General features: G+C 40.2%; 1 protein-coding gene across 1 annotated transcript; it reads left to right on the top strand.

Annotated features, from left to right (window-relative positions):
- The first annotated feature begins 1,183 nt into the window (after positions 1 to 1,183).
- On the top strand, positions 1,184 to 14,017 carry LOC118370023 (uncharacterized). Its single transcript, XM_035754777.2, has 7 exons — positions 1,184 to 1,211; positions 1,297 to 1,632; positions 1,859 to 1,990; positions 2,106 to 2,181; positions 6,711 to 6,768; positions 13,496 to 13,583; positions 13,869 to 14,017. Exons 1-7 carry the CDS (start codon positions 1,184 to 1,186, stop codon positions 14,015 to 14,017), a joined length of 867 nt encoding a protein of 288 aa, XP_035610670.2.
- Positions 14,018 to 20,887: the final 6,870 nt, after the last annotated feature.

Raw genomic sequence — 20,887 nt, forward strand, 5'->3', positions numbered from 1 at the left:
TTGAAACCTCCCCAGAGAGGAGACACAGGTTTAAAAGGTCAGGGCATTGGGAACCTCCCCAGAGAGGAGAGACAGGTTAAAAAGGTCAGAGCAATGGGAACCTCCCCAGACAGGAGAGACAGGATAAAAAGGTCAGAGCAATGGGAACCTCCCCAGAGAGGAGACACAGGATAAAAAGGTCAGAGCAATGGGAACCTCCCCAGAGAGGAGACACAGGTTTAAAAGGTCAGAGCAATTGAAACCTCCCCAGAGAGGAGAGACAGGTTAAAAAGGTCAGAGCAATGGGAACCTCCCCAGAGAGGAGACACAGGTTTAAAAGGTCAGAGCAATTGAAACCTCCCCAGACAGGAGAGACAGGATAAAAAGGTCAGAGCAATGGGAACCTCCCCAGAGAGGAGACACAGGTTTAAAAGGTCAGAGCAATTGAAACCTCCCCAGAGAGGAGAGACAGGTTAAAAAGGTCAGAGCAATGGGAACCTCCCCAGAGAGGAGACACAGGATAAAAAGGTCAGAGCAATGGGAACCTCCCCAGAGAGGAGACACAGGTTTAAAAGGTCAGAGCAATTGAAACCTCCCCAGAGAGGAGACACAGGTTTAAAAGGTCAGGGCATTGGGAATCTCCCCAGAGAGGAGAGACAGGTTAAAAAGGTCAGAGCAATGGGAACCTCCCCAGAGAGGAGAGACAGGTTAAAAAGGTCAGAGCAATGGGAACCTCCCCAGACAGGAGAGACAGGATAAAAAGGTCAGAGCAATGGGAACCTCCCCAGACAGGAGAGACAGGATAAAAAGGTCAGAGCAATGGGAACCTCCCCAGACAGGAGAGACAGGATAAAAAGGTCAGAGCAATGGGAACCTCCCCAGAGAGGAGACACAGGTTAAAAAGGTCAGAGCAATGGGAACCTCCCCGGACAGGAGAGACAGGATAAAAAGGTCAGAGCAATGGGAACCTCCCCAGACAGGAGAGACAGGATAAAAAGGTCAGAGCAATGGGAACCTCCCCAGAGAGGAGACGCAGGTTAAAAAGGTCAGAGCAATGGGAACCTCCCCAGAGAGGAGACACAGGTTTAAAAGGTCAGGGCATTGGGAACCTCCCCAGAGAGGAGAGACAGGTTAAAAAGGTCAGAGCAATGGGAACCTCCCACAAGCAGGAAACCAACCTAATCGACAACACACATTTGAGACGATGCTGAGAGTTGTGGGACATCTGTTGTGTAAGACAATTATTTTGTTACTACATGTACTTAATAACTTAAGAAACAAATCAAATGTGTAATGAATGACCTGATCTGTTTCTAGGTCTCTTTATATGCTGTCGGGGAGCTGGTTGCTTGACAGAGACACTGGTGGAACTTGGACAGAATACAACCATTAACTGTTCTCTTAACATAGAAAGTGCATACGGGTACATTCAGCACCAACCACAGCCTCCACAGGCCATACTCCGCTCTTTCACTAGTAGGAGTCCTGCTGCTTTTTATTACAACAAGAATTATAGACAGAAATATTCATTACTAACAGGACATAGATTGTTAATACAGAATGTAACAGTAGATGATTGTGGCGTGTTCTACTGTGCAAAAAAAGAAGAGGGTAGATTGATATTTAGCAATGCTACCAGACACATGACGGCTGGTAAGTGCACATTTAATTCAATGATGAATTCCTTTCAAAATAACATAAATCTTCATTGAAATACATCCAATTTTGAGTATGTACACTCAAGCGTATGTTGTCCCAACGCTGCATGTGTGATGCACTGTACACCAACTTAATGTACTTGAATTGTAAAGTGGCATTGTGTGGATATCACTACATGCACATTTAATATAGTGATTTTTCAATGTGCATTATTGCACAGATGTTTATGCTGACTATCCCAATCAGACATCCAGCTATCCAAACCAGACCTCCAACTACAGGTCATCATGGGAGAACTGTCTTCTGTTCATTTACAGTGTTCTGAATGTTATTCTGATGGTTATGATCCTGGGTGAGTGAATGGAAATACGAGATTTGAAATATTTTAACCTTTTTTGTTGTTTACAGAGAATTTACATATTGATTTTGTTCATCAACTTTTCCCATTTTGTTGGTTTATATTTCAGTGCTAATCTTGAACTTGCCATGTCAGAACAGGAACTCTCCTTCAAAACTAACATCAAGACGCCGAATAGACCAGAGGTAAATTACTTTTTGTAAAGATCCTAAACAGTTGCATCAGTCTCAGCTAATTTGGACCAATAATTTAGCTTAAATCTGCAATATATACTTTTAGGGCTATCCAACAAAATTCACATAGAAATATGAGTTATAGATCTGTCACTCATTAAAAACAAGTCTAAGAAGCGGTAGATCTGTTCTGAGTGTGCTATTTCTATGCATCCCATTCTTAATTTTTTTTTTGCATCTTTTACTTTCAGTTTTGTACAGCAGCTTCAAACAGCTGAAAATACAGTCTTTTTGGTTATGGAAAATATATTTCACAGCGGTTTAGATGGTACAATGTTTATCAACACTATGCTTCTTTGTTTTGTCACAGAAACTGAAATTAGGTGAACTATTAGAATTTTAGCAACCATAGTGCAACTTCAACAGTATAACGTGCTGAAAAGCATACTGATATATCATAACACTGATTGCATGCAAGTTTAAAATAATTAAATAAATGGTCACTGCATTGTTTATTACATTTACTCCTGAAGTCAGTGACACAGTGTAATGAATTTCCTCCTCCTCTTCCGAAGAGGAGAGGCGAAACGGATCAGAGGACCAATACGCGGCGTGGTAATTGTCCATGGTTCTTTTTAATGCGTTAAGGTACACATGAACAACTGACTACAAAAAAAACAAGAAGTGTGAAAACTCAAAACAGTCCTATCTGGTGCAAAGACAGAGACAGGAACAATCACCCACAAACACACAGTGAAACCCAGGCTACCTAAGTATGATTCTCAATCAGAGACAACTAATGACACCTGCCTCTGATTGAGAACCATACTAGGCCGAAACATAGAAATACACAAAACATAGAAAAACAAACATAGACTGCCCACCCAACTCACGCCCTGACCATACTAACTAAATACAAAACACAGGAAATAAAGGTCAGAACGTGACACACAGCACCAAGAGGATTAAATCCTGAACTTGTATCAATAATTAGTTTTGCAGTATAATGCATGATCCATAAGGGCAAGCTAAGAACATGCTTAGAAAATGCTGGTAGTCGTGTGACATTGTTACAGTGATGATAAGAGTCTACTGAATATGCGTCACCCCTTTTCACTGCTAGTCAGTAATTATATTGTTTGTTAACGTTCCCATACTTTGCCATGAGTTGTACTTTACTAAAATGCGATGATGTAGTGTGTCCATTTATACATGAAGGGTCAATCCAGTTGTATTGTAACTGTCTTCTATTCAGAGATCCCTCAAAGCCAACCGTTAGGAGTGCTGCAAACAAGCAATTTTTCTTCAGGGCTTTGAGGCGAGTCTGTGGTCAAAGTCTCTGCAACATCTCTTTAACATTGGTTTAGATATAAGAGTAATAACCCCTTGCTTCAGAGAGGCAGGTAGTTCTCCCTTCTTTATAGTCTCCTTAAAGGTTTCAAGTAAAAATGGTGCTATTTCTTCAGAGGTTTTGTCAAATTCAGAGGTTAATCCACCACAACCTGGAGATTTGTTATTTTTTAACTGAGCAACCTCGTACTGGATGTCCATAATGGATGATTCTTGACAACATGACCGATTAATTTCTTCACTAACCGAATTAACATTCTCTATAGAATCAAGGAGATCCTTAGAGTCACTCAAATTGTTATCTAAGGAGTAAAGATTCTCATAAAACTTAATGGTAAAGTCTGATAACAACTCTCTATCCTCAGTGGTAACCCAATTAATCTTACATTTCCGAAGTGTGTTGAGTTCCCCTCTACTCTCTTCCAAATTAAAAAAGTAGCTACTGCTCTTTTTGCCTTTTTCAAGCCATTGTTTTCTGGATCTTATGAAGGCTCCTCTAGCCTTTTCCTCATACAATGTATCTAGTTGATTCTGTAAATCGTTCAATTTAGCTTCCTCATTAAAGATCAAGATGCTCAATCTCTGTGATATCAGCAGTTGTCTTAGAGTTCAGCTACCTCACATCTCCTTCTTAAAGCAAGCTGTTTTCCATAAGTAATACAGGCTGAGCAGATTTTACATTTCAGCAGTTCACAATATTTCCCATATTCTGCATTAGATGTAGGTAAACTCCAGTAAACAGAAATTAGATTCTTATTCACATTTTTCATCATGCAATAACAATGAGTTATTTAATTTCCAATAACCACCAGAGTATTTCTTATCATCATTACTGCACATTCTTACAGTCAACCATATGACTTTATGATCCGTCAGGACTGCAGGAAGTATTTTTACCTCTACAGTGTTGGGCTCAAGACTAGAGGTTATCGCCCACAAGTCAATTCTTGATTGTAGAGAACGATCTCTATTACTCCATGTGTTGTTTCTCTCCAGGGTTTTTAACTCTCCATATGTCAATTAAGTCCAGCCTTTGGCAGAAACTCATCAACTTGTTCACACCAATGTTAGGCCTATGGGACAATCTATCAGTCTCATTAGAATAAACCATATTAAAATCTACAACTAAAATCTGACTGGATGGATATTTTCTCAGAAGACTTAAAGAATTTCTTCAATTTCCTCTAGAAGTAAGTTATTTGGAGGACTAGAACAGTATCCATATTAGAGGTCGACCGATTATGATTTGTCAACGCCGATACCGATTATTGGAGGACCAAAAAAGCCGATACCGATTAATCAGACATATTTTTTTTTGTTGGTAATAATGACAATTACAACAATGCTGAATTAACACTTATTTTAACTTAATATAATACATCAATGAAATCAATTTAGCCTCAAGTAAATAATGAAACATGTTCAATTTGGTTTAAATAATGCAAAAACAACGTGTTGGAGAAGAAAGTAAAAGTGCAATATGTGCCATGTAAGAAAGCTAACGTTTCAGTTCCTTGCTCAGAACATGAGAACATATGGTGGTTCCTTTTAACATGAGTCTTCAATATTCCCAGGTAAGAAGTTTTAGGTTGTAGTTATTATAGGAATTATAGGACTATTTCCCTCTATACCATTTGTATTTCATGAACCTTTGACTATTGGATGTTCTTATAGGCACTTTAGTATTGCCAGTGTAACAGTATAGCTTCCGTCCCTCTAGTTAACTAGCTTGCCATTTCACTTTGGTTACAAAATGCATGAAAGTGCTGTTTGAATTAATGTTTACGCTCCTGCTTCTGCCTACCACCGCTCAGTCAGATACTTGTATGCTTGTATGCTCAGTCAGATTATATGCAACGCAGAACACGCTAGATAATATCTAGTAATATCATCAACCATGTGTAGTTATTGTGATTATGAATGATTGTAGCAACTTACCTTGGCTTACTGCATTCACGTAACAGGCAGTCTCTTGTGGAGTGCAACGAGGGAGGCAGGTCGTTATTGCGTTGGACTAGTTAACTGTAAGGTTGCAAGATTGGATCCCCCGAGCTGACAAGGCGAAAATCTGTCCCTGAACAAGGCAGTTAACCCACCGTTCCTAGGCAGTCATTGAAAATAAGAATGTGTTCTTAACTGACTTGCCTAGTTAAATAAAGGTATATATTTTTTAAATCAGCGCCCAAAAATACCGATTTCCGATTGTTATGAAAACTTGAAATCGGCCCTAATTAATCGTCCATTCCAATTAATCGGTCGACCTCTAATCCATATACATTACACAACACAAATAATTTGTCCATGTGGTTGATTACCACTACTAGCCAAGGTCCATTGGTGTCCATTTGAGTAAACAAAAATGTCCCTTTGAAATTGTGTGCTAAAATTGCAACACCAGCTGAATGATTAGTCCCGTGGCCCCAAAAAATGACATTGCCCCAATAATTAGAGTCCTCTTTGCATGAATGTGTTTCTTGAACAAGATCTGCTGTTGCAGTCCTTACAAAAACAATAAAAAATCCAGACATCAGGTTGACAATGCAGCGCCTTTAATTATTGTAAACGCAAAAAAAAGAAGTTCCTGGAGTATCCTTTAAGGGGTTCTTCAAATTGAAACTGTGGGGGAACCCCTATATCTTCTTCCAACATTTTGAATAAACTTTTGGGTTTATTTTTTTAAATAATAATACACATAATTACACAATATTTTAGTTGTCAGTGTTTATAATGGTTTTAGTGGCAAAGCAGAATTAGAAGATCAAAATATGAGGTTAACTCCCAGCAGAGCCCAAAGTGTAATGGTGCGGCAGGTAGCCTAGTGGTTAGAGCGTTGGGCCAGTACCGAAGACGTGGATGTCGATCATGGCAGCCCCCGCACCTCTCTGATTCAGAGGGTGGGTTAAATGCGGATGACACATCTCAATTGAATGGATTAATTTTTTAATAGTAATTTAAAAAATAAATTAACAGTAACATGCAAAACATAACAGCCAGAGGTCTTCCACAAAGAACAACTGATTAGGTATAGGTATGCCTTGCGTGTTGATGTTCTCTGTCTCCGTAGCCAGAATGATTTTGCAGTGCATGGTGATCGAACAGGTTTCCTTTTAAACCATTATCAAAAACCACAGTCTAACATACCAATACCACTTGACATAACTTTGTATGCCTCTTCTTCTGTATACCTACAGACACAAAAGTGAGGAGATCGTTGTAGGCCTCCTCTTCTGTATACCTACAGACACAAAAGTGAGGAGATCGTTGTAGGCCTCCTCTTCTGTATACCTACAGACACAAAAGTGAGGAGATCGTTGTAGGCCTCCTCTTCTGTATACCTACAGACACAAAAGTGAGGAGATCGTTGTAGGCCTCCTCTTCTGTATACCTACAGACACAAAAGTGAGGAGATCGTTGTAGGCCTCCTCTTCTGTATACCTACAGACACAAAAGTGAGGAGATCGTTGTAGGCCTCCTCTTCTGTATACCTACAGACACAAAAGTGAGGAGATCGTTGTAGGCCTCCTCTTCTGTATACCTACAGACACAAAAGTGAGGAGATCGTTGTAGGCCTGTATACCTACAGACACAAAAGTGAGGAGATCTGTCTTCTGTATTACAGACACAAGATTAAAACCTACAGACACAAAAGTGAAGATCGTTGTAGGCCTCCTCTTCTGTATACCTACAGACACAAAAGTGAGGAGATCGTTGTAGGGTTACCTACAGACACAAAAGTGAGGAGAGTAGGCCTCCTCTTCTGTATACCTACAGACACAAAAGTGAGGAGTTCTGTTCCTCTGTCCTTTCAAATTAAAACCCCAGGTTCCTACTACATTTATTAACCCGACCTACTACATTTATTCGATTAACTTTGAGGATCTTAGAGAATAACCCTTATTGAAACCCTAATTTTAAGAGTGTAGGCCTGCATTGACAGGCACAAGCGGGCTTTCAATCATGCAGTCGATATGCGTTTTTTTTTATCAAAGCGAGCCTAGCCGTATGCACATTTGTTGATATTCATTGCTAGTTAGTGATGTTGGGTCTTCAATCAAATTCCTGGAAAATTCCTGCTGTGTGCCAGTAGGGCGTAGCCAGAGGAGAGAGAGCGAAAGAGAGACATTTGTGCAGCAGGTAAAATAATGACATACAACCAGACTAACTAGCCAATTCAAAACATATTGTGTCGTTTGCCTGGTTTTCTCGCTAGTTAACAATACATGTATGAATGTCATTGTCATGTCCTAAAATAATTTTCCACTGGCTCTCGCAAATACCCGGAACCCAGTTGATACTGGTGCACGGTTGATGTTGATGAAACCACGGCTGCATACTCAGGTTATAAAAACATATCTCAAGCCTAAAAAAATGGTTAAGATTCTCTATTCAATACTGGACATGTAATTCTGACAATGTTTTTAAAATATTCTTAGAATAGCCTAATTGACAAGTAACTCCTATGCTGTCAAGAACTCCCCTGAACACTGAATATTTTAACCTTACAAATAGATTAACATTTTATCTGGTTATCTTGCCCAGCTTGAACAGAGGTTATCCAAAGCTGTGGATTGTTTCGATGTACTTTCCTCTGTATCTGGTTTGACTTTAAATGTTTTTTAGAAAGTGTGATTTATTTGCTTTAAAGGCTATATGTAATGATTTTGTTGATATTGCCGTTATTCACATAAAAAAACTAATACATACCTGGGAATTAAGATATGTAAAAACCAAACAAAGGGCGCATTGAATTTGAATCCCACCACTGATAATGTTAAGAAGAGGTTTGTTGCTTGGTTGTTAAGGGAGTTGTCTTTAAACGGTCGTGTATTGCTGTCAAAAAAGTGGAAGGATTATCGAGACTACTATATACTGCAATGGCATTGGATGTTCCCAAAGCAATGATTAAACAGGTAGACTGGCTGGTTTAAATGCCTGGTTTAAATGTGCTTGATTTTGGTACATCCTATTATCATTAAGACTAGAAGGATCAAGAATTACATACAATTTAAGGATAGGATTTGAAATATATTCCAAATCTTGTTTTTACAAAGGTTGGTGGAATTGAATTTCTCCTAAAATATAACAGAGCTAAATATAAGACCCCTTAAATTAAACGGCGAAGTAGTACGCCATCGTTGTTGATGCAATAGCTCCATGCCTTATAAGACGTATACGGGGGAAATACATTCTTCAGAGGAATGTGGAATTCAGTTTCAGCGTCCTATTAGATGGTTTATGCGTTAAGGATAAAAAGTGCACTAATAATTATATTAGGAAGATGAGTACCGAGCCTTCTTTTCCTCCTGCAAAAGTATACTATAATTATATAATTGAAGTGCGGTATGGAATTTAAGGAGAACATATTGTGTCAATAACGAAGTCCGCGAAGTGTCTTTAAAAAATATTAATTTAATATATCCAGTAAACTAGGTACTGACAATTTAAAATTGATATCGATGAAGTGTGTTTTGTCAAATTGAGAATGAAACTACAAGTGGTGTTCTTTGAATGTATTTGCAGTAAGATCTTTTGGATGGATGTACATGTATTTATTAGATCAACTGGTGCTAGGGTTCGTCTTGATGGTAAAGGTGTTCTACTTTTGTTTCATGATTTATGATTTATATTAGATTAAAGAATATACAATGAATCTGCATGTGTCACATGTATTGACGCTGGAGAGACGAAGCAGGTAGGGAAGAGCGGTAGCAGACGTGACAGCATGGTAAATATTATTTACAGTACATGCATGCAAGTGGGCAAAAAAAAACATTCGTTTTAAAAAAATGATTGAACTCAAATTTTATTTTTAACTGGTGCATGCTTTTCAACCGTTCGCTGCCTGCACCCGCACGCCTGACAAGCATCACCACCCTGGATGGTTCCGACCTTGAATATGTGGACATCTATAAGTACCTAGGTGTCTGGCTAGACTGTAAACTCTCCTTCCAGACTCATATCAAACATCTCCAGTCTAAAATCAAATCTAGAATCGGCTTTCTATTCCACAACAAAGCCTCCTTCACTCACGCTGCCAAACTTACCCTAGTAAAACTGACTATCCTACCGATCCTCGACTTCAGGATGTCATCTACAAAATAGCTTCCAACACTCTACGTTTTGTTACTAAAGCACCTTATACCACCCACCACTGCTACCTGTATGCTCTAGTCGGCTGGCCCTCGCTACATATTCGTCGCCAGACCCACTGGCTCCAGGTCATCTACAAGTCCATGCTAGGTAAAGCGCCGCCTTATCTCAGTTCACTGGTCACAATGGCAAAACCCACCCGTAGCACGAGCTCCAGCAGGTGTATCTCACTGATCATCCCTAAAGCCAACACCTCATTTGGCCACCTTTCGTTCCAGTTCTCTGCTGCCTGTGACTGGAACGAATTGCAAAAATCGCTGAAGTTGGAGACTTTTATCTCCCTCACCAACTTCAAACATCTGCTATCTGAGCAGCTAACCGATCGCTGCAGCTGTACATAGTCTATCGGTAAATAGCCCACCCAATTTTACCTACCTCATCCCCATACTGTTTTTCTTTATTTACTTTTCTGCTCTTTTGCACACCAATATCTCTACCTGTACATGACCATCTGATCATTTATCACTCCAGTGTTAATCTGCAAAATTTTAATTATTCGCCTACCTCCTCATGCCTTTTGCACACAATGTACATAGACTCTCTTTTTTTCTACTGTGTTATTGACTTGTTAATTGTTTACTCCATGTGTAACTCTGTGTTGTCTGTTCACACTGCTATGCTTTATCTTGGCCAGGTCGCAGTTGCAAGTGAGAACTTGTTCTCAACTAGCCTACCTGGTTAAATAAAGGTGAAAATAAAAAAATAGTCAAACTGTAAAGCAAAACGAACCCTAATTGCCTGTGAAACCTTGTACATTTTTGTTTACGTATGTATACCCCATAATCCATAGTTTCGGTGTTATTTGGTAGATTTCTTTGTAAGATGTTTGTATATTGTTGTTAATAATGAAAATGTGTATTTTTTTTAATTATTAGCCATTTATTATTAGCCATTTGATCCCTGGTTCATTGAGTGAGAGAATTATTTTATAAAGACAATGTTTTTGCTTGTAATTATGTTGCAGGGATGCAAACAATCCTCCTGGTGATTCCAGGAGAGCTACTGGATGTGCAGGCTTTTGCTCCAGCCCTGCTCGAACACACCACATTGTAAAACATCAGCTGCTCAACAGGACCTTGATAAGCTGGTGTGTTCCAGCAGGGTTGGATCAAAAGCCTACACATCCAGAAGCTCTCCAGATGGAGGTTGAAAGACCACATGTGTTTTACACAGTAGCCCATCAGTGTAGTATTTTACTTTGTGGGGGCCTTGATCAAGGCCACAACAGCAGGAGATACTGTATAATAGATGGGATCAGAGACCAGCGGCCTTCCATTGTCAATACCAGTGAAAATAATGAATGTTATTTTGTGAAGTGGTTCCATGCATCATACAACACAGTTTTCAGTCACCTTTTTGGCCCATGGCTTTACAGACCTTTTTGGCCCATGGCTTTACAGACCTTTTTTGGGGGGGAGGGACAAGTGACTTGCTCCTCAATATATTTACATATTCTTAAGTCCATTCCTTTACTTAGATTTGTGTGTATTGTGTATATGTTGTGAAATTGTTAGATATTACTGCACTGTCCGGGGCTAGAAACATACGCATTTGCTACATCCGCAATAACATCTGCTAAACACGTGTATGTGACCGAAACCATTTGATTTGATATGATTTGAGCCTTCAAACAAGTAAAACATGGTTACTATATCAAGCCCTGATAACACAAAGGGTGATTGATGTCTACCTTCGGTGATAATAAAATTACTAGATGAAGGCCTTGAAAAACGTGGAGGGGAAATATATTTGTGTTGTAATTCATCATTGGACAGTAACGGAAATGTGTGTTATTAATGATTAAATCCATAATTTCATTTAAAAAACATGCTGTGTTGCCCCTCCCATTTCTGTCTACCGAACAAATGTAACTGTTCTTATGTATGTAAGAAGTGTTTTGTAAAGACGGTCCGTCCCTGTTATCTCAATGTTGATAGGCCTGTATTAGTGGTGCGTGGGTCAGTTGTTTGTTCACACGCAATTTAATAACCCATTGGCAACCGCCCGACTATATGTGATAAAGTGAAAATAAGAGGTCCTCACCCAACCCAAACCCGCTAATATAGAAAATGCGTGTATGCTATAGTCAGAGACCGCAGAACTATTTTTTGACAGGCGTTGCAGGATTTGGTTTATTGATGCCTGATATGTTTCTGCTTATCATTTCTGACATTTTGGTAGGCTATTTGTAAGTCAACTTGTCTGTAATTAGATACTTGCAGCTTCTCTTCTGTCATTCTCCACTCCTGTTCTCCAGTCAAAATGTAGCCTATGTGTGTAGGCCTATAATTTTACTGCAAGAAATTCTTCATTCTGCAGTAGGAGTTAATAATACGACTATGTGTGAGGTTATAGACCTACGGTAAATGTCCAGATATCAGTTTCCATTGAACCCATCTGAACAGTAGGCTACAGTTCCCTTGATGTGCCATAGGCTTATTTTAAATCCCTGTGTTGTGACTGTGGAATTTGTATAGCACCTCACAATCATCACACATAACATAGCCAGCACTGATAGCATCCTCTTTAGCCACTTCATCAAATCTTCCATCTCTACTATTTTTATTCTCAACTGTCCATTTCGCAGCTTTTCTGTTATTGAATTAAACATTGCCCTTTTTGCCTTCTTGGATCAACAACTGTTTGTGTCCTTTGCAAAAGCATTAGGCATGTATGTTATTTGGCATGCTTGGCACACATATAGTTATTTTAGCCTTGGACTTCGCACTAATGCCAGGTAGCCTTAAAACCTCATTGAGTATATTAAAAGTAACATAATAAAAACATCCCTATCAGAATCCCTAAATTTAAGCTACAGATAAAATAAATACATGCGTGGGCTGTGTCGCAATTGACCACTCCGCCTATGTCGCCCTTCCACAGCTGTGGTGGAAAGTGGCAGAGCTATAAGCTGTTTGTCAGACCATGAGACATCCCAAAAATCGGTCATCTCACCAAAGCTTCTGTAGCATCCGAACGGTTTGGCCTACAAACTAATATGATCACTGTATAGAAAGGGGAGACTCATGAACACTATGGAGTTCTTCGTTTTGTCATGGGACTGGTCTAAAGGTAACCCATACACATGAATGGAAGTATGGAGGTAGTTTTGTTCCAACAGAAATAAGGGGTTAAATATGTGTAAAAATATATAGCGAGATATATTTCCTGAGCTTTCTTATATCTCTTAGATATAGGACAGTGTCACGCCCTGACCATAGACCACGCCCTGTTTATTCTCTGTTGGTTGGGGTGGCAGGGTAGCCTAGTGGTTAGAGCATTGGACTAGTAACTGGAAGGTTGCAAGTTCAAACCCCGGAGGTTACAAATCTGTCATTCTAACCCACAGTTCCTAGGCCGTCATTGAAAATAAGAATTTGTTCTTAACTGACTTGCCTAGTTAAATAAAGATAAAATAAATCAAATAGTGACTAGGGTGGGTCATCTAGGTGATTAGTAATTTATGTTGGCCTGGTATGGTTCCCAATCAGAGACAACTGTTTATCGTTGTCTCTGATTGGGGATCATATTTAGGCAGTCAGTTAGCACTATTATTTAGCGTCACGTTTGGTTTGGTATTTTGTTGTGTGTACATTTAATAAAGGAAACCACGCTGCACCTTGGTCCACTCATTCAAACAATCGTGACAGACAAACACTTCAAAAATGTACAAAACACAGGTGGGAAAAGGCTACCTAAGTATGGTTCTCAATCAGAGATAACGATAGACAGCTGCCTCTGATTGAGAATCACACCCAGCCAAACACACAGAAATAGAAAACATAGAATGCCCACCCCAACTCACGCCCTGACCAAACCAAAATAGAGACATAAAAAGGATAGCACAGATAGTGGGAGTTATTCATGTTTCATACCAACAGAGGACAATCTTCGTCAAGTGGAACTTTCTGTTCAAGGTTTGTTTACAACCAAGTGTAACAGCCTCTTATCTATACAGTATTGGAATTTCCCTTAACAGTTTTAAGAAGTTGATGATACAGTATGATAACACTATAAAAATGTCCCTCTGTATTATACAGAGAAACCAACTCCTGAGCCTAAACCAACTCCTGAGCCTAAACCAACTCCTGAGCCTAAACCAACTCCCGAGCCTAAACCAACTCCCGAGCCTAAACCAACTCCCGAGCCTAAACCAACTCCTGAGCCTAAACCAACTCCCGAGCCTAAACCAACTCCCGAGCCTAAACCAACTCCCGAGCCTAAACCAACTCCTGAGCCTAAACCAACTCCTGAGCCTAAACCAACAAATATCAGCGTGAGCCTCAGAGGACAGAACCTCAGCCCCTTCCTGTTTCTCCTCCTCAGTCAAATGGTCTACCTTCTTTGACTCACAGCATAGAAATTGGTCATTGTGCCATTTTATGTGGCTTTGTTTTGCAGCTTCTCTGTGTTCAATTGTCTGAAATATATTTTCTCGTTATATGTATGAAATATGAAACTGAAAATATAGGCTACCACTTGCTAGAAGTCTTTATTGATGTGATGAGTAAATGCATAACACTTTTTTAAACATGGGTAATCTGTGAAATCAAAATAGGAAATACTCTTGAATAAAGTCTGTTGCTATTCCTTTTTGCAAACTATGGTTTGATTATGTGGTTGCACACTCCGTTCAGTCTCAAGGTCTCATCACTCACTGCTCACCGGTGGTGCCTGTCCATTCTGTAAGACCATTATTATGAATTCGCTTATTCATTTTACATTCATTTTTACAATGAATGAAGTAAGTGTGTCTTCTGTTCTAAAATGTATTTAGAAGGACTGAGAAGCTCAGCTCTGGTGACTTTTCAAAAGGACATTCTACTTCCAAATGAATGAAAATAAAATTATACTGACACCATCTGAAATATAATTTCCACCTCCAGAAATGAGCCCAACAAACGTATTGGTAACATTTTTGTTGAAATGATTTTAACATATTGGACCATGCATATAGCCTATGCATGGTCCATATTATCAGGTATCATATTCGCAATAAGTAATATCATCTGTAGCCCATCTGATGCAGCAGAGTGTTGATAAATAAATAATAATAATAATATAATATATGATAATATATGAGTGGTCCTTCTGTAGCTCAGTTGGTAGAGCATGGTGCTTGTAACACCAGGGTAGTGGGTTCAATTCCCGGGACCACCCATACGTAGAATGTATGCACACATGACTGTAAGTCACTTTGGATAAAAGCGTCTGCTAAATGGCATATATTATGATAAATAAATAGGTAAAGCATTGGGTTGCCTGTCTGCATTTAACCTATTGGGCTAATCATTAGCTCGATCCCAAATGTGAACTTTTAACCATTTAGAATCGTATTGATGTATTTTATGTCCACAAAATGTTCATAAGCACAGTGAATTTAATGTATATATAAGATTCTCTGGTCTCATGAAACCAAGATTGAGCCTGAATGCCAAGTGTCATGGTTGGAAGAAACTTGGCATCATCCCTACGGTGAAGCATGCCAGAAGAACTATAGATTTCCTCTAACCTCTGAACCACCTGAATGGGTAGATGGGCCAGAGGTCAGTGTCCGTTGTGGGAATATGAATATACACTTGAGTGTACAAAACATTATGAACACCTGCTCTTTCTATGACAGACTGACCAGGTGAATCCACGTGAAAGCTATGATCTCTTATCAATGTAACTTGTTAAACCCACTTCAGTCAGTGTAGATGAAGGGGAGTTGACAGCTTAAAGATGGATTTTTAAGTCTTGAGAAAATTGAGACATGAATTGTGTACGTGTTCTTTCAGAGGGTGAATGGGCAAGACAAAAGATTTAAGTGCCTTTGAATGGGGTATGGTAGTAGGTGACAGGCGCACCGGTTTGTGTCAAGAACTGCGACATTAAATCAAATCGATTGATTTATAAAGCCCTTCTAACGTCAGCTGATATCAAAAAGTGCTGTACAGAAACCCAGCCTAAAACCACAAAGAGCAATGCAGATGTAGAAGCACGGTGGGAAAAACTCCCTAGAAAGGCGAGAACCTAGGAAGAAACCTAGAGAGGAACCAGGCTTTGAGGGGTGGCCAGTCCTCTTCTGGCTGTGCCGGGTGGAGATTATAACAGAACATGGCCAAGATGTTCAAATGTTTATAAATGACCAGCAGGGTCAAATTACAATAATCACAGTGGTTGTCAAGGGTGCAACAGGTCAGCACTTCAGGAGTAAATGTCAGTTGGCTTTTCATAGCCGATCATTCAGAGTATCTCTACCGCTCCTGCTGTCTCTAGAGAGTTGAAAACAGCAGGTCTGGGACAGGTAGCACATCCGGTGAACAGGTCAGGGTTCCATAGCCGCAGGCAGAATAGTTGAAACTGGAGCAGCGGCACGACCAGGTGGACTGGGGACAGCAAGGAGTCATCAGGCCAGGTAATCCTGAGGCATGGTCCTAGGGCTCAGGTCCTCCATGAGAGAGAGAGAGAAAGAGAGAAAGAAAGAAAGAAAGAAAGAAAGAAAGAAAGAAAGAAAGAAAGAAAGAATTATAGAGAGCATACTTAAGAACCTCTAAGGGATCGATATGACAACAGCCAGTGAAAGTGCAGGGCGCCAAATTCAAAACAACAGAAATCCCATAATTAAAATTCCTCAAACATACAAGTATTTTACACCATTTTAAAGATACACTTCTTGTTAATTCCACCAGTGTCCGATTTCAAAAAGGCTTTACAGCGAAAGCAAACCAAACAATTATGTTAGGTCAGAGCCAAGTCACATCACAGAAAAACACAGCCATTTTTCCAGCCAAAGAGAGGAGACACAATAAGCAGAAATAGAGATAAATGAATCACTAACCTTTGATGATCTTCATCAGATAACACTCATAGGACTTCATGTTACACAATGTATATTTTGTTCGATAAAGTTCATATTTATATAAAAAAATCTCAGTTTACATTGGCGCGTTACATTCAGTAGTTCCAAAACATCTGGTGATTTTGCAGAGAGCCACATCAATTTACAGAAATACTCATAATAAACATTGATAAAAGGTACAACTATTATGCACGGAATTATAGATACACTTCTCCTCCTAATGCAACCGCTTTGTCAGATTTCAAAAGAACTTTACGGAAAAAGCACACCATGCTATAATCTGAGTACAGCGCTCAGAGACCAAAACAACCCAAACAGATATCCGCCATGTTGTGTAGTCAACAGAAGTCAGAAATAGCATTATAAATATTCACTTACCTTTGATGATCTTCATCAGAATGCACTCCCAGGAATCCCAGTTCCACAATAATTGTTTGTTTTATTCGATAATATCCAACATTTATGTCCATTTATGTTAGCGTGTTTAACAAGGGTGCGTTTTGAGCCCTCTCCTGTACTCCCTGTTCACCCACGACTGCGTGGCCATGCACGCCTCCAACTCAATCATCAAGTTTGCGGACGACACTACAGTGGTAGGCTTGATTACCAACAACGACGAGACGGACTACAGGGAGGAGGTGAGGGCACTCGGAGTGTGGTGTCAGGAAAATAACCTCACACTCAACGTCAACAAAACAAAGGAGATGATTGTGGACTTCAGGAAACAGCAGAGGGAGCACCCCCCTATCCACATCGATGGGACAGTAGTGGAGAGGGTAGTAAGTTTTAAGTTCCTCGGCATACACATCACAGACAAACTGAATTGGTCCACAGACAGCATCGTGAAGAAGGCGCAGCAGCGCCTCTTCAACCTCAGGAGGCTGAAGAAATTCGGCTTGTCACCAAAAGCACTCACACACTTCTACAGATGCACAATCGAGAGCATCCTGTCGGGCTGTATCACAGCCTGGTACGGCAACTGCTCCGCCCACAACCGTAAGGCTCTCCAGAGGGTAGTGAGGTCTGCACAACGCATCACCGGGGGCAAACTACCTGCCATCCAGGACACCTACACCACCCGATGTCACATAAAGGCCATAAAGATCATCAAGGACAACAACCACCCGAGCCACTGCCTGTTCACCCCGCTATCATCCAGAAGGCGAGGTCAGTACAGGTGCATCAAAGCAGGGACCGAGAGACTGAAAAACAGCTTCTATCTCAAGGCCATCAGACTGTTAAACAGCCACTACTAACATTGAGAGGCTGCTGCCAACACACTGACTCAACTCCAGCCACTTTAATAATGGGAATTGATGGGAATTGATGTAAAATATATCACTAGTCACTTTAATGTTTACATACCCTACATTATTAATCTCATATGTACATGTATATACTGTACTCTATATCATCTACTGCATCTTTATGTAATACATGTATCACTAGCCACTTTAATCTATGCCACTTTGTTTACATACCCTACATTACTCAACTCATATGTATATACTGTACTCGATACTATCTACTGCATCTTGCCTATGCCGCTCTGTACCATCACTCATTCATATCTTTATGTACATATCTTTATCCCTTTACACTTGTGTGTATAAGGTAGTAGTTTTGGAATTGTTAGATTAGATTACTCGCTGGTTATTACTGCATTGTTGGAACTAGAAGCACAAGCATTTCGCTACACTCGCATTAACATCTGCTAACCATGTGTATGTGACAAATACATTTGATTTGATTTGATGAGCCAGCATCCCTGTGGAATGCTTAAGACACATTGTAGAGTCCATGCCCCAACGAATTGAGGCTGTTCTGAGGGCAAAAGGGGGTGGAACTCAATATTAGGTCTTTATGATATCCACATAGTTTTTCAGTATGACGTGATACAGTTGATATCACCACCAATTACAAGGACATCAAGGTTATTATTGTTTTGTGACTTAAAATATTAGTTATTATTTATGTCATCTTTATTTTGGTTTAAATTCAGATTAGTTTGTTAGTTTTCAGACTCGATTCACTAGTTTGTATTTAGTTTGATAAAAACATTTATATTTCGTTTTTATACTATTTAGTTTCAGTGTGAGTGTTGAGGACAGAAAGTAGGCTATTTGTGGGTGGCTTGGAGACCTTTATGCATTGTAGGCTTATAGTTTTTTGTGGGGGTGTCACTTCTTGCCACTGGGGGGCAGTACTACATAAGGTGATGGACCAGGACCATAGACTTGGATAATAATAATATATGCCATTTAGCAGATGCTTTTATCCAAAGCGACTTACAGTCATGTGTGCATACATTCTACGTATGGGTGGTCCCGGGAATCGAACCCACTACCCTGGCATTACAAGCACCATGCTCTACCAACTGAGCTACAGAAGGATCACGGATAGACTTAACATCTCTGTATCTATGTAATGATGGCGTCTGTGAGAGCATGGGTAGTGCCATTGAGGACATCGCCACCTTGAAATTGTACATTTTCTCCTTCACAAGTCAAATCTATTGGCTGATCCCTCCCATCGACCTGGCTGTCACGACTCCAACCGAGTCATCAGGTCATGCCAACTGTGCCACCAGAAGGGATCAGCAAATGAAGTTGGAAGTCGCCTCAATCAAAATGGTTAGTCCTCAATGGCGCTGCCCATGCTAACGAAAGCTTTTGGCCACTAGAGGAACCCATACAACTCCTTCGACAGAACAGAGGTTTGGTTAGGTTCAAATTATAAATCAATATTAAAGGTGCACTATGCATAAATCGCTCCGCCATTTCCTGGTTTCTAAAATTCGAGTAGTTCACCTAATTTCAGTTTATGTGACGAAACAAGCATAGAGAATGTAGAGAATCATTGTACCATCTAAACCGCTGTGAAATATATTTTCAATAACCAAAAATATTGTGTTTTCAGCTGTTTGAAGCTTGTGTACAAAACAGAAAGTAAAAGACAAAAAAATTAATGAATTACTCAGGATTGGTGGGTCCCCAGCGGGACAGTTGAGCTAACGTAGGCTAATGGGATTAGCATGAGGTTGTAAGTAACAAGAACATTTCCCAGGACAGACATATCTGATATTGTCAGAAAGCTTAAATTCTTGTTAATCTAAATGCGCTGTCCAATTTACAGTAGCTATTACAGTGAAAGAATACCATGCTATTGAGGAGAGTGCATGGTTTTAAACATGAGAAGTTACAAACAAATTAGGCCCATTTTTTATGGAACCGAAATGCAATGGTTCATTGGATCAGTCTGAGAATCTAAATTGCACCTGGGTTGAAATAATAAATGATGGCCTTTCTCTTGCATTTCAAAGTTGATGGTACAAAAACAAAATACAAAAAAAGTTGTTTTTTTCTTTGTATTATCTTTTACCAGATCTAATGTGTTATATTCTCCTACATTCATTTCATATTTCCACAAACTTCAAAGTGTTTCATTTAACATTTAAGTCATTTAGCAGACGCTCTTATCCAGAGCGACTTACAAATTGGTGCATTCACCTTATGACATCCAGTGGAACAGCCACTTTACAATAGTGCATCTAAATCTTTTAAGGGGGGTGAGAAGGATTACTTTATACTATCCTAGGTATTCCTTAAAGAGGTGGGGTTTCAGATGTCTCCGGAAGGTGGTGATTGACTCCGCTGTCCTGGCGTCGTGAGGGAGTTTGTTCCACCATTGGGGGCCAGAGCAGCGAACAGTTTTGCCTGGGCTGAGCGGGAACTGTACTTCCTCAGTGGTAGGGAGGCGAGCAGGCCAGAGGTGGATGAACGCAGTGCCCTTGTTTGGGTGTAGGGCCTGATCAGAGCCTGGAGGTACTGAGGTGCCGTTCCCCTCACAGCTCCGTAGGCAAGCACCATGGTCTTGTAGCGGATGCGAGCTTCAACTGGAAGCCAGTGGAGAGAGCGGAGGAGCGGGATGACGTGAGAGAACTTGGGAAGGTTGAACACCAGACGGGCTGCGGCGTTCTGGATGAGTTGTAGGGGTTTAATGGCACAGGCAGGGAGCCCAGCCAACAGCGAGTTGCAGTAATCCAGACGGGAGATGACAAGAGCCTCTGTAGCTCAGTTGGTAGAGCATGGCGCTTGTAACGCCAGTGTAGTGGGTTCGATTCCCGGGACCACCCATACGTAGAATGTATGCACACATGACTGTAAGTCGCTTTGGATAAAAGCGTCTGCTAAATGGCATATATTATTATATTATTATTATATTATTAGGACCTGCGCCGCTTCCTGTGTGAGGCAGGGTCGTACTCTGCGGATGTTGTAGAACAAATGTTTCATTTCAAATGGTACCAAGAATATGCATATCCTTGCTTCAGGGCTTGAGTTACAGGCAGTTAGATATGGGTATGTCATTTTA

The sequence above is a fragment of the Oncorhynchus keta genome, unplaced genomic scaffold (genome assembly GCF_023373465.1).
Source record: "Oncorhynchus keta strain PuntledgeMale-10-30-2019 unplaced genomic scaffold, Oket_V2 Un_contig_1853_pilon_pilon, whole genome shotgun sequence".
Classification (NCBI taxonomy): Eukaryota; Metazoa; Chordata; class Actinopteri; order Salmoniformes; family Salmonidae; genus Oncorhynchus; species Oncorhynchus keta.

What these genes read in the sequence shown, in the direction of transcription:
- LOC118370023 (XM_035754777.2), top strand. Translation starts at nt 1,184, where the DNA reads ATGCTGAGAGTTGTGGGACATCTGTTGT. An exon ending in AGACGCCGAATAGACCAGAG is followed by an intron (nt 2,182 to 6,710) that starts GTAAATTACTTT and finishes GTATACCTACAG; the next exon opens with ACACAAAAGTGAGGAGATCG. An exon ending in GTATACCTACAGACACAAAA is followed by an intron (nt 6,769 to 13,495) that starts GTGAGGAGATCG and finishes AAACCAAAATAG; the next exon opens with AGACATAAAAAGGATAGCAC.